This window comes from Cajanus cajan, chromosome 7 (genome assembly GCF_000230855.2).
Source record: "Cajanus cajan strain Asha chromosome 7, NIPB_CcT2T_4, whole genome shotgun sequence".
Taxonomy (NCBI): Eukaryota; Viridiplantae; Streptophyta; class Magnoliopsida; order Fabales; family Fabaceae; genus Cajanus; species Cajanus cajan.
Window position 1 is genome coordinate 60597304 of NC_138523.1, and position 13392 is coordinate 60610695.

At 35.3% G+C, this 13392-nt stretch overlaps 3 protein-coding genes across 5 annotated transcripts; 2 read left to right on the forward strand and 1 right to left on the reverse strand.

The window, feature by feature from the left end:
• Positions 1-9: 9 nt before the first annotated feature.
• Positions 10-2799, forward strand: LOC109815149 (protein TONNEAU 1b). Of its 2 annotated transcripts, none has more exons than XM_020379773.3 (8): positions 10-215; positions 307-439; positions 733-821; positions 933-1055; positions 1923-2056; positions 2189-2214; positions 2296-2452; positions 2601-2799. In XM_020379773.3, exons 1-8 carry the CDS (start codon positions 129-131, stop codon positions 2650-2652), a joined length of 801 nt encoding a protein of 266 aa, XP_020235362.1. In that variant the 5' UTR covers positions 10-128; the 3' UTR covers positions 2653-2799. The 2 variants fall into 2 exon arrangements, with proteins under 2 accessions (XP_020235362.1, XP_020235363.1); XM_020379774.3 differs by having other exon boundaries at positions 11-215; positions 936-1055.
• Positions 2800-4279: 1480 nt separating this feature from the next.
• LOC109815131 (putative protein phosphatase 2C 38) lies at positions 4280-8503 on the forward strand. Of its 2 annotated transcripts, none has more exons than XM_020379742.3 (5): positions 4280-4802; positions 5238-5786; positions 6391-6758; positions 7615-7851; positions 8057-8503. In XM_020379742.3, exons 2-5 carry the CDS (start codon positions 5453-5455, stop codon positions 8294-8296), a joined length of 1179 nt encoding a protein of 392 aa, XP_020235331.1. In that variant the 5' UTR covers positions 4280-4802; positions 5238-5452; the 3' UTR covers positions 8297-8503. The 2 variants fall into 2 exon arrangements, with proteins under 2 accessions (XP_020235331.1, XP_020235332.1); XM_020379743.3 differs by having other exon boundaries at positions 5428-5786.
• Positions 8504-10284: 1781 nt separating this feature from the next.
• Positions 10285-13071, reverse strand: LOC109815135 (CDP-diacylglycerol--glycerol-3-phosphate 3-phosphatidyltransferase 2). The gene is made up of 7 exons (XM_020379749.3): positions 12609-13071; positions 12432-12529; positions 11959-12009; positions 11722-11835; positions 10927-10983; positions 10760-10845; positions 10285-10571 (listed from the first exon to the last, which is right to left on the reverse strand). Exons 1-7 carry the CDS (start codon positions 12958-12960, stop codon positions 10448-10450), a joined length of 882 nt encoding a protein of 293 aa, XP_020235338.2. The 5' UTR covers positions 12961-13071; the 3' UTR covers positions 10285-10447.
• Between the last annotated feature and the right edge of the window lie 321 nt (positions 13072-13392).

Consider the following 13392-nt stretch of genomic DNA (forward strand, 5'->3'; position numbering starts at 1 on the left):
GAAATGAAATGGACGAACGTTCGCAATCGAGGAAGCACAGAAGCGAAGAGGGAAAAGAAGAAGGAGGAAAGCAGAAGTAGTTGGGTGTGGCAATTGGTTGCGCGAGCGAGCGAGCGAGAGAGAAAGAAATGGACGACTACACGAGGGAAATGATGGACCTGAAGACACTCGTCACTCGCACTCTCGAGAAGAAAGGCGTCCTCGCCAGGATCCGCGTACGTTAATTCCCCTTCCCTAGGGTTTCATAGATCCATTCATTTCGCATGCGCAACGCAACTTAGGGTTTTTCTTCCATTTTTGTCGCAGGCCGAACTCAGAGCGAGTGTGTTCGAAGCCATCGAAGAGGAGGATCGCGTCATCGAGAAGGACCAAGGTCTACCTCCTGCATTGCTCGGCAGCTGCAACGATCGAGCTAAACAGCTTCACGCTTCTCCTCCAGGTGCCTTTCTTCTCTCGATCCCTACCTTACCTTCTTCCGCGTTTTCGATATTGCAATATTCTAACACTCTTTCGTTTTGCTGTTACCTTTACTTGCATCATGTGAATATATTACCAGCTTCAATTGTGGTTATCGCTCGGTGTTTCCTTGCTGTTAATGTTTTCGATCTGATTTATCATTCGTTTGTGGAAAATGCCTGCACATTTTTTAGGCTATCATGCAATGAAATTGAATGCACCGGGCAGGGATATATTTCGTTTTATTTTATTTCTTTTTTGGAATTCGCTGTGCAGGGAGACTCCTTACGGCGATGATATGTGAATACCTTGACTGGGCGCAGCTCAATCATACGCTGAAAGTTTATCTTCCGGAATGTAATTTGGTAATTAATGAATCTGTGTGTGTGTGTGTGTTTTTTTTTTTTTCCTGTACTGTTTGTGTTCCTGTTGGTTTTTGTTGATTTTCACGGTGTTTGGCTGAATGGACTTTCTAGCAGGAGAAGGATTTTTGGAAGGGGGAGCTTAAAGAGTTTAGTGCCAAAAATGGATATGATCTCAACAGAAACAGGGATAGTCCTCTACTCCTGGATGTGCTCGAAGGATTTTTGAAGCTTGAGGTTTTTCGATTAGTTGCTTTCCTGATATCATTTTTTTCCTTTGTGCTTACTTTCTCTGGGGGTCTTTCTAGATAATGGTTTTGTACTTAATTGAGGGGTTTCGGATCCTAAAGTATAGGAATTGAGGTTGTGTGAGGTTGAACTTTTGCATGGTCCTTTTGTTGAAAATTGAAATTTTATAGTGTTCAAAAGCTAGTGTGCAGTTGCCGTATTTTATGACAGGTTGTGGACTATTCTCTTTGCACGCGTGTCCTGCAGTGCTTGTAGTACTTCAGCTGCGCTAGCTCTAAGCATTGTTGCAAGAGGAGCTAGGCAGAAATGTAGTGTTGTAGGGTCTTCAAGTTTGATTAATTTTGATTTTAGGAAATGTGGAAATGCTATTTTGAAAGTTGATACTTGTGAGACTTCATATTTGGAAAGGAAACTGTTGATTGTAGTTAAGGTTGAGGAGATAATGATATAGGCTATAGTCTAGATCTCACAATTATTAAAAATGACCTTGAAAATAAAGGCATCGTGGATGGAATGACTTATGTATTATAACCTGATTTTTTAGGTGATTCGAAATCCCTTGATTGAGTTGTGCTGTACTTTTGCACTTGCACATATGTGACTAAGAGAACAAGCTAATATGTAGCATGAAAACAAGAAGTGGGATGTTTGCTTAAAATGGTCTAGATAGTTGGCTACTTTTTGTTGATGATATTATAGTGGTTAACTTTACATTTGTCACGTGCAATGTAAAAAGTTATTGATTTGAAACCCTTGGTAGATCATATATTGTGTAATGCATAGTTAACACTGAACAGAACTGTTGCAAATGTGTACTGACTTTTGATTAATTGTGTTGTGAATATGCTTCTGTAGAATTTATCCCAAGCTAGGGCTAGTGGTAGGAGATTTACTGGTTCAGAAACCGAGCCTTTACCTAACTCAGAATCCCGTAGCACCCGAAGGCATTCTTCCTCATCTGTTGCTGGTGGCTTACCTCCCCTGGGAAGGTGCAATAGCTGATCTTATTTATGTACATGTTGGTCTAGTATTACCTTATTATTTTATTTATTGGCGTTCCTGCATCTTCTGGATCACATTTTTAGTAGACAATTTTTAAGTATTTCACCTGTTTGTTGCAGGGCTGTTCCTTCATCTCAGGCATCTGGTGGGTATTTTCTGTAATTGACTTTTACCTTGCATTATTTGCGTGCTTCAAATTTCCCTTAATTTACACTCTAGCTTTCAGATAGGAGAGGAGGATCCTCCATGTCTGCTTATAGGAAGGATGAGTACAATTGGCGATATGACGGTGATGAACTTCCTGAGGACATAATTCAAGCCTCAAGTGCTTTGGAAAATCTTCAATTGGACAGAAAAGCTCGGAATCTAACATCTTCTTGGCGGTTCGTTTTGATGCAACATTGATGTTATTATTTTTTTACTACTATGATACTATCAAAGCATTTATGTTTTAGATTTTATCGCCATCTCAATGGTTGATTCTGAAGGAATTCAAAACACTAATCTTTCCTGATTGTCTTTGTTTTGCAGACATGCTGGCGATGGAATCAGTGAGGATGATGGCAGGGTTGATCACGTGTAGAGGGGCAGACATTGCTTGCATAACCACAGTCTGCTCCTGTATTTTATTGTGTATTCTGAATTTTCTGTCTCGGGCGATAATTGTATGAGCCTAATTTTCTGTAAGATCATTTAATTGTGATGTGGTTTAGTGTTTTTTTATAAGCTATTTTCTCTCTAAAATTCCCCTCTTTGGCTTCGATGGTTTTAGTTTTTTAATGTGTTTGCAATCATAATTAGCATCAAATTAGTGCCACATTTTTCACAGGGAAGGTGTGGAAGCTACTCACAGTAGCGTCGCATCCACGTCCAATACGTCTTCCCAGTTAGGCTCTTCAATTGTTTCAATAGGCGCTTGATTCATGAATGTTGCCATTTCTCAGTTCTATTCCATTAATAAAGTAGTTATGATAGGGTGGTCGATTCTCTGTTCGGGGACACGCTAGTGCTGCTTGAATCCTATACTTTAATGCTTTCGGACAATCGTGCTTGGGAAATCATCATCCTCAGTGGAATCTTTCTTTCAGGAATAAATCTCGCTAGCAAAACCTCCTTTTCCAATTAGAACATGTCAATATGAAGGAAGCAAATATCAGAAATATGAAGTCACTTTTAAGATTTAACTTTAACGTGTTATCTTTTAAGTTTTATATACGGTTTTGATTTGGTACCTCATTTGTAAAACTAACGCATCCATAAAATCGTTCTTTGTATGAATCTACTTGAAGATTAATCTGAATTACTGACCAAACAATTGACTACAACTTGACTTCTGAAGTCTTGCTAATCGTCTAACAGTCATCCATTAAAATTACTCCATATTAATTTTTCGAAGGACTTTACATACGGAACTTGACACTAGAACCAAGAGTTCTTGCATTCGTCGCACCGAAAGTGTGGAGGTTTTTTACACTGCCATCTAATTAAAAATTATGTAGATAGCTTACAAATAGAGCTTCTAGTTAAATGTGCAAGGATCCAAGTTCAGCAACGGTAAAATTTTGATAAAAGATGATTATAGCAAATTTTTTATTAAAATTTAAAATTAGGTAATTGTAGTGGATAATTTTTTTGAGAGTAAGTAGTTTTCAAATTTCTGAGGGTAAAAATGTATACTTAAAAAAGGAAACAAAAATGTAATTACCAAAAGGTATCTCCTTTATTATACCTGTATAGATGTATAGATGATTAAAATTTAAATAGTTAAAATTTCATAAACTTTTAGCTACAAATAGACCACAAGGGTATAAGAAAACAAAAGTGATATTTATAAAAATTAAAATAAAATATTTTTATCTTTTAGTTTCTGTCATCTATTTGTTATAGAGAAGAAAAAAATATAAAACTTATAAAATTACGTGGACTAAAATAAAATAAAAATGACATGAAATTAAAATAGAACATTTTTTTATTATAAAGACTAAAAATAAAGTTCATGAAAATTTAAGAATCAAATGAATATTTAAACCCACAATTAACAATCAAGTAAATACTTTGTTTTTAATCAAATAAATACTTTAAGTTTATCAAATAATATCTATATAGAAAGAAAAAAAATCATTGTATGCAAGCGATACATACTGTTTCAGATCATATAAGATAACCTAACAAATGTCTTTTTATAAGCAGAACTGAATATATTAGTAAAACAAAACAACTCCTTGACCCCGACGTCTTGTATTGAAGTCTAAGATATTTTTAAAAATAGAAAGTGTGAAAGAGAGTGAGGTTTCGGAAACGCTGGGTTCGTTAGATTGTCTGAAGAGAAGGTCGCAATATACTAAATTAAGAAGATGAGAAAAAGTTGCCTAAAATGGTGGTTAGTTGAAGGTCAAAGTCCAAACCCCATCAAGGCAATAGAATTTAGAAAACAAAAACTGCCGACCAACCCCAAAAGCCAAAAGCCCTTTGGAAATTCCTTCCACCACCAAACCAAAACTACTCATCTTGTTCTTCTTCTCTAATTCCCCTTTTTATGGTTACAAACTACATGGAATAAGGAATGTAAAAATAGAAACAAACCATAACCTATTCCCCCAAATCTACAATCGAAGCTTCAACTTTCTGACACACCTTTTCATCAGAACTGTACCCAATCCTTAAATTCGTCAGTGGGTTCTTAAGGCATAAGGAATTATCAATATACTAAATTCCCCAATTCATCTATCTAAGGTATGATAAAAATAAAAATGTCTGCTGCATTTGTATGTGGTCCTTTTCTTTTCATTCTTGTTTTTTTTTTTTGGTAACCATGTTATTAATGTACCGACTTTGTTGATAATTATTCCATGCCTTGGAGACTGGCTGATCATCTTCGGTGGAGTTTCCCTTCCATATATATATATATAGACTCAATTTCGAGATTTTTGTTATGGGACAAAATCTAATTCTACTTGTAGCAAGGACTTGTTGATTATTATTCTTATGATCTACAAATTTATCACGTTTTTGTTAGTTTAGCATCTTGTTTGCAATTTTAAGAGCTGCCCGTGTTTCAATTTGATTATTTCCAGCAATAACTGTTGATGAAACCCCATTCTGGATTTGTTTGATAGATAGTTAATGATGGGGTTTCTAAATTAGTTCTGATCTCAAATGGTGGTGCAGGTTTTGGACACCACTGCAATAACGTCTTTGATGGTTTCCACTTTTACTTATTATGGTGTCAGTATTTCTTAATAGGCATTTGATTTCTGGAGCTTGTGACTTGGGCACAGTAACGTAGATGGTGTAGATAGGAAACTAGGCCTTTTGGTATTGTTATTGACATTTATTTAATGAATTATTTGTGGCTCAGTTGTATATGTGAGACTATGTAAGTGATGGTATCAGCTACAATTAGGCGAATTGTTTCACCCTGTTGGAGACCATCATCTTACACAGATGAGGTTTCTAGTGGGAATGGAGATGGAAGTGGGCGTGGTCGTGTTAATGGTTTGTTGTGGTCTAAAGATTTGGGAAGACATGCCAATGGTGAGTTCTCAATGGCAGTTATTCAAGCAAACAACTTGTTGGAGGATCAAAGCCAACTTGAATCTGGCCCCTTGAGCTCATCTGATGGAAGTTCTATAGGGACTTTTGTTGGTATATACGATGGCCATGGAGGTCCAGAAACTGCCCGGTTTGTCAATGAACGTCTGTTTAGACATATCAAGAGTAAGTTTTTCTTCTTTCTTCACCTCACAACATAAATTGCTATTTCTGGAAAATACTTTTGAAATTAAGCGCATCCTCAATTTAGTCCCTGAAATTGTAGTGATCAATCATATGCATAGTTAGATGTCACACAGAGCCAACTCGGTCTTTCTAACAACATTACATAACACTAGCTAACAGAGAGACTAAATTAATCGATGATTTATAATTTTAGACCATTTCGTTAATGTTGGGGACCAAATTGACCGAATCCCTATAATTTCAAGGGCCATATTAATGATTCACTTTGAAATTTCATGGTATGCACAACATGAATAGTTTGCTTCTGTTGGGTTTTCTTTTCACAAGTTCAAGTGCTGAACTATTATTTTAAGCAGCTATATTGCTCTTTACTGTAAATGGAATAAGGCTTCATGGGATCTTTGATAGAATTGTGTAATCCATGTAAACTGATCTTAATGGAACAATACTTGGTTTGTTTTCTTCTTTTAAGAACCATGTAAAACAGTAAAAAGAAGTTTTTAAGTTTGTATTCAAACAAACTTTATGAGTTTTATAACCGATTGATATTGTTTTATTGACCTATTGGTGGATCTTAATGCAGAATTTGCTGCGGCAAATCATGGAATGTCAGCTCATGTTATCAATGAAGCATTCTTTGCAACAGAAGAACAATTTCTTTCTCTGGTAGAGAGGCAGTGGCTGCACAAACCGCAGATAGCGTCAGTTGGAGCTTGCTGTCTGGTAGGCATAATATGTAATGGGGAGCTCTTTATTGCAAATGCAGGAGATTCTCGAGCAGTATTAGGTAGAGTGACTGAGGCTACGAAAGAGATTAAAGCTGTTCAACTATCCACAGAGCACAATGCTAGCCTCGAATGTGTTAGAGAGGAGTTGCGCTCATTGCATCCTGATGATCCGCAGATTGTGGTTTTGAAGCACCAGGTCTGGCGCGTGAAAGGTCTGATTCAGGTGACTATTTTTAATTTTAAAACTCTCCTCAAGTCCTTAAATTGTCAAAAAATCAACCATGTTTATCCTCAAGCAATTGAAAAGATGGTGTGGTATGATTGGCATTGACAAATAATCGTGTCTCTTAAATATGTGGTTAGAGGTTCAATCTTCATGTTCGCGTGCATGAAAAAATTTGTTAGGAAATATCAACATCTTAAATGAATCTCAATACCTTAAAGGATTAGTTTTTGACTTTTGACTAGGGATGCTCTGGACTTACCAAAAAACCATCAAAAAGTCAGTCACGTTAGTCTTTTCTTAGGGCCTAACATGACTGAATTCTTATAATTTTTAGGGCCTAAAAAGAGAGGAATTTGAAATCAATGGAAAAAGTTAGAGGACTAAAGTGACCGTTCTTTCACCTTCCCACCCTCCAAATTGAATCATTTTGTTCATTATAGGCTTATTCTGTTTCTTGTTAACACACTAACCTCATTTGAGGCTTCCAATTATGGTTATTTTGTTGTCCACATAGAAAACTCATGAATGTGTTTGTAGTTTGAATGAATGTATGATGATTTATGGCTCTAGAGTTCTTGTTTGCCTAGAGTTCATTATAGGCTTATTCTGTTTCTGGTTGTGGTAAGGCTGTGTATATCTACCCTTTTCAGAATCAGGCCCCACTAGGTGGGAGCCTCGTGCACTGAGCCAGGAAACTTTGGTGTTATATGTGACTGCTACCAGGAAACTTAAGTAGGAATTAACTAGTGTGCTAAGTGCTTCTTTGTATTCATTAGAGGAAATCATTAAAGGGTGTTTAATAGCATGATGAACTAAAGAGTTGTGTTAATCAAGTTGTTTATTTGCATTGCAGGTTTCAAGATCTCTTGGTGATGCCTATCTAAAGAGGGCCGAGTTTAATAAAGCACCTTTGTTGGCAAAATTTCGACTATCAGAACCCTTTGAGCAGCCAATCCTTAAAGCTGAACCAACAATACTAGTACAGAAACTCCTCCCTCAAGACCAGTTTCTTATATTTGCATCAGATGGATTATGGGAACACATCAGCAATCAAGAAGCAGTTGACATTGTCCAGAACTGTCCGCATAATGTAGGGTTCTAATCTAGTTGAGTTTTCTTTTGTGTATATAACTGTCACATGATGTTTGTTTCTTTGTTTTAACATTTGATGTTCATTGGACTGAAACATTGTATTAAGGTCTTTGTAATTGTTTGACATGGTTAAGGTTGATTTAGGTGACCATTTTTTTTGTATAAAAACTATTGAACACATGGTTCTGATACTGTTTATACAGGGAGTAGCCAAGAAACTTATCAAAACTGCACTTTGTGAAGCTGCCAAGAAAAGAGAAATGAGATACTCAGATTTGAAAAAGATTGACCGAGGTGTGAGGAGACATTTCCATGATGACATCACGGTTATAGTTTTGTTTCTTGATTCAACTTTTTTGACATGTGCCAATTCACGTGTGCCCTTGGTTTCGGTCAAAGGAGGTGGTGATGTTGGTTATGAAATTGGTATTATAGATGCATAGTTCAAGTGTTTTGGCTCATCAACCCATCTCATCTGACTCTTGAATTTGTTTTCCTGATGTAAATTTCCATCCACTAGTCCCTCTCACGGGATAATAGAATTAACAACAAATTTCTTCTTTCTCACACACACTTGTTTGGTTCTCACCAAGATTATTACGATTGAGGCTGGGCCTAATGATAGCAGATAAGTGATGTTTTCTTTTAAAGTTATTTGAGAAAATTGTATACGTTACCATTGTCACCGTAACTATTAGCACATCAAAACAACTTTGATTTGTCATGAGGGTTTAGAAACTTAATCCTCACCATGAGTTACACGAGCATTTAACTCACCTTGCGCACCTATTGTGAAGCTTTTTTTATTTTTTTAATTTTTATTTTTATTTTATTTTATTTATGTTTATTTTTTTAATTTTTTTTATCCATCGGATATTGTGAAGCTTATCAGTAAGGGAAAAAGATTGGAAAAGATTGTAATAAGATAAAAATTAAGAAACAAATAGTTGTTATTTCAACCAAAATAATAACAATGTTATTACTCAAAATTATCATTTTGTACTAAGAATTTTTATCTACATATTAAACATATTCTTTTGAGGAAATGCTAGAAATTTTCCCCAAATTTTCTAAACTTTGAAAATGACTATTATTGTAATGTTCTGATCATGCAGCTTAATTTGTTACTACTACACGCTAATGAGATTAATTGATGAATATCTATTGAGCTAGTTGCAATTATTGATTTTTATCTATAATTTTTTTTTGCATCTTTACACTGATTTGAACTCGTCAAAAATTTCCTGTAAACTTAGGGTGGATATAGCATATCCTCCCTTTTTTGAAATGCTTCAACCATTTTTATTTATGGTGAAAGGTTATGATATTCAATTGGCTATGACTAAGCTAACAGTATATGGGTCAATGAAGTTCATAGGATAATGACATTATCTAATTATTTAAGCACATACAACTTCTTGTGTTGTGGGAGAACATATTTAACCTTTTTTTTTTTTTTTTTTGTAATACTTGAAGTTATTTATACTAATAATAAAATGAATTTCTTTATTTAGTGTCTACTTTTCTTTCCTATTTTACCCTTAATAACTATATGTCTGATAATTGTACAAACTATCGAGACACGTGAAGTTTTTTTTTTTTTTTCTACCACAAGTTGGATATAAGAAAAATTATGTACCGTCATTGCTGTTGGATCATTTCATGGTTTACATAATAAGTACCGCATAGCCTGTACCTAGGATCCAATTCCAGGTCAGGACTTAGAATGGCACAACAAAATAACCCGTTCGAGTAATTAGTTTTAGTTGAGACCAGCATTATCGTACCTGAATTATAAACAGTCAAATAAGTATATAGAATGTTAGAAAATGGGCAAGTGACGGTGGTAGCTTGCACGGTCTTTATTTACTCATGAACCTTACTTAAACTATATTCCTGAGGCAGAGCCAAGTAAATTGTTGATAGCGTATGTGCCACCAAATACATGTGCTATGCTGTGTGATTGGTTTTGCTCATCACATCCCACGTTATTTAATATATTCGATGCAGTATACGTACATCAGAAGTATTGCAAATTATTGTTATGAAATCTTAAATAATACAGTAATTAATTAGTCAGGTGCACAAAACTCGAGTCTCTTTTCTGTTCACATCGTAGTTGATGTGAGAGCACATGTAAAACAGCAATGCACATTAACCATGTGTATATTTTGAAATTTAACCAGTGTATTTATGCATCGTTAAATAATAGTAGTGTCAGAACAAATTTGATAGGTCAACTATCCTTCAATAATACCTGTAGTGAATTTTCTGGTCGCAATTTGCAAAGTTTCAGGGACTATAAATCGTAGTTAGCACCTAAAAAAAAAAAAAATCACTGCTGTAACGTTATGGCTAGTGGCCCTTATTTTTTTCTCTCCTAGGATAGGATGATCGAGGACCAAAAACTTGTGCAGATAACAAACGGGAGTAGGAGAAATGGCACTGTGGTTAGAAATTGCGCAGGAAATTTTTTTTTTACATTTACATGTCACTAAAAATGCAGCCGCCCTTTCATGACAAAGGTAAATGTTTGCAAGAATCGAACCCACGAGAGAAGTGGATGTATGTGAATACATGGAGCATCATGCATGTTACCTCAACAACACCTTCCATATTTTCTTCATATATACAACTAACGACCATATGGCAAGCCCTGCTGAAGTATAAAGCAAACCAACACCAGAGCCTACTACAATGGCAGCTCCTCCTCCATGGCTGAAAAGAAAATTGGGAAAAGAGAGTAAAATTCAATTAGTCAATGACAGAGCTTGAGTTCAAAATTTTGAGGGGGCAAAAATGAAGGCTTATTACATACAACTTGTCACAATTTCACACCTGAAGAATCTTTTTCCAATCACATAAGATTATGTATCACATATCTAAAGTTTGGATATAAATGTTACCTCCAGTCCCGGGTCGCAAGAAGGATGGTTAATGCTGTCATTTGTGAGGCTGTTTTCCACTTCCCCAAGTTATTTACAGCAACAGCCTATTATTTAAAGTTTCAGGATATAAGTTCAGGTTCACTATATAAGGCAGTTGAATCAAGTGTACAGGAAGTAAAACAAACCTCTAAAAGCTTGCTATCCTGGGAAGCAGCCCATTCCCTGACTGCAGACATGGTTATCTATTTTGCCAGTTTCAAGAGAAAACTATAAGAAAATTTATTTGGAAACTAATACAAAGCCATTAAATTAGACAAGGTATGATGCTGAATGCAAAAGGAGAGACAGGTGAAAATATCGATAGTTTACCACATAAATAAGAATCTCAAATAAGTTTTCATGGTTTGTGTTCAATAATATATACTGACAATGTGCTAAAGAATTTCAAGAATTTTACACACAATGGCACCAGAACAATGAGCATAATTAGGTAATTACATTCCACCTCCAGAGCTATAGGTAAGAATAATAAGTCATCTACTCTGTGTGAAACAAATAACAGCAGGAGATCCAAAATATGAATTCTCCTTTCATTCATTCATGTTTCACAATAGTTACATATTAAAGATTGGATCTGCACGATTTCCAGGAAAACAGATAATTTAACCAAGCCTCCACTTTGGCTCGTTAGCTTCATTCTATAATGCCAAAACTTCAGTTCCATAATAGAAGAAAAAACTCAAGTTTCCTACACATCTTACAAACTAAACATCATAGAACAAATAACAGCAGATATCAGAAAAAGAAATATTTAATTACTATGATGCAATTGAAATGCACGAGTTTGGTGATAACATGCAGGACCCTTGTTAGGTTCCCTAAAGAGCATACTGCGTGAAGAGTTAACGTAAAAAAATCGATGGAAGCTGAACTTGAATTAAGCAATGCACGCCCGTCTTAGAAATCACAGTATGCCTTACCTCTCTACCAATTATGGCAATCGCAGGTATAGTCAGCAGCCACGGTGCTTGTCCAAACACACCAACATCCAAAGGTCTCGTACACAATAAGACCAGTGTGGCAGCAACCATAAGCTGCATAAAGTAGAAATTATTATACATTCAGAAAAAAATACATAAGTTGTACTCACAGCACGTCACTAACCCAAAGAGACTTGAATTCATCAAATGTGTGTGTGATAGGGAGAGAGAAAATACCTTGTCAGCTACTGGATCTAAGAAAGCACCAAACGAAGATTTTAACTTCATCTGCATTTCGAAATAATGAAAATCAATAATTAATAATAATGGCAAGTCTTAAATACCACTGGAGACAAATTTGTTTTTGTTCTTTCAAATTAAAAATTGACTTTTTTAGTTCTGTAATTAAAAAAAAAAAATGTTAGTCCATTTGTTCAAATATCATTAGTAAATCTATCAAATAAAATTCATTTATTATTAAATTTATCGTACAAAATTTCCCTACAAGTGGCCTTACTAATTCACATTAAACTCAACGGATATTTCATAACTGCTTCAATATGTCATTATGAGTTATGCTACAAGTGATCTTGAGGGACTAAAAAATATTAACTTTAAATTTGAAGGACAAAAACAAAAGATTATCCTAAATTTGAGGGCGGATGATAATAAGGTTTGGGTTGAATTGAATTGAAAAGAGTAATGAGTACCTTGCGAGCAAGATAGCCATCAAGCCAATCTGTGAGTGATGCAGCGACGAAAATAGTTGTAGTGGCAGCAGTTCCACGCCAACCGTCCATGTAGAAAGCTACACATAAACATGATATTATAACGCAAGTGTGGCGATACAAATATACAAAAAAGTGGAAATAGAAAAGGAAACATACTAGCTACGAGAAGTGGCACAGCGGCGACACGGCCTAGTGTCAAAATTGTTGGCAACGTAAGCAATTTGGAAGGTTCAGGTTCAGGTTCAGGTTCTGGGGGGTGGGGCTGAGGTTGGACGTGTGGCTGTGGTGAACCCAAATCAGTGGCAAGACCAGCCCTTCCCAAACATGCGACTTTGTTTCTGAGTGTGAACCCTAGGATTTGGTTTTTGGGAAGGGGAGGCATGTACCTGCGGGAGTGTAGGGGTGAGGCTCTGTTGGGTGTCCATAGGAGGGGTTTGGGCTTGGGCTTGGGCTTGGTGGCTGTGCGGACGCAGATGAAAGCAGTGGTGCCCAGTTTCAAGGCCGACATGATGAACCACCTTCTTCTTTCAACAATTCTTGGATCACACAGCCACGCCGTTTCTACTTCCTCTTTGCTCCCAACCGTCACGCCATTTTTATCGTTATTTAGTAATCACAAATATTTCTCCAACTAAGACATATATTTATTTCGATGGTTATTACTAACTCTTATAAAATTTCTTAATTTACTAACATTAAAAAATTAGTTAATACATTTCATAACAATAAATTTATTATATTTATATTTTTTTTTTTCTAAAACTGATTTTATACTATTCTCTCTAAATGTATATATAAATAAATATTTAAAATTTTTATATTTAAATATAAATAAATTTTAATCAAGCTAATTTTATTTAATATTCTTAATTTAAAAATATTATATAATAATAAATAAAAATATTATCTATCATGTAGTTAGAATCATTTTAAAAAATGT

Coding starts and splice junctions, on each gene's coding strand:
- LOC109815149 (XM_020379773.3), top strand. CDS start 129: ATGGACGACTACACGAGGGAAATGATGGACCTGAAGACACTCGTCACT. Junction 440..732: donor GCTTCACGCTTCTCCTCCAG/GTGCCTTTCTTC, acceptor TTCGCTGTGCAG/GGAGACTCCTTACGGCGATG. Junction 2,057..2,188: donor GGCTTACCTCCCCTGGGAAG/GTGCAATAGCTG, acceptor TGTTTGTTGCAG/GGCTGTTCCTTCATCTCAGG.
- LOC109815131 (XM_020379742.3), top strand. CDS start 5,453: ATGGTATCAGCTACAATTAGGCGAATTGTTTCACCCTGTTGGAGACCA. Junction 6,759..7,614: donor GCGTGAAAGGTCTGATTCAG/GTGACTATTTTT, acceptor TTTGCATTGCAG/GTTTCAAGATCTCTTGGTGA. Junction 7,852..8,056: donor TCCAGAACTGTCCGCATAAT/GTAGGGTTCTAA, acceptor CTGTTTATACAG/GGAGTAGCCAAGAAACTTAT.
- LOC109815135 (XM_020379749.3), bottom strand. CDS start 12,960: ATGTCGGCCTTGAAACTGGGCACCACTGCTTTCATCTGCGTCCGCACA. Junction 12,010..12,431: donor ATGGCTATCTTGCTCGCAAG/GTACTCATTACT, acceptor TTCGAAATGCAG/ATGAAGTTAAAATCTTCGTT. Junction 10,984..11,721: donor TTGCCATAATTGGTAGAGAG/GTAAGGCATACT, acceptor CTGGCAAAATAG/ATAACCATGTCTGCAGTCAG.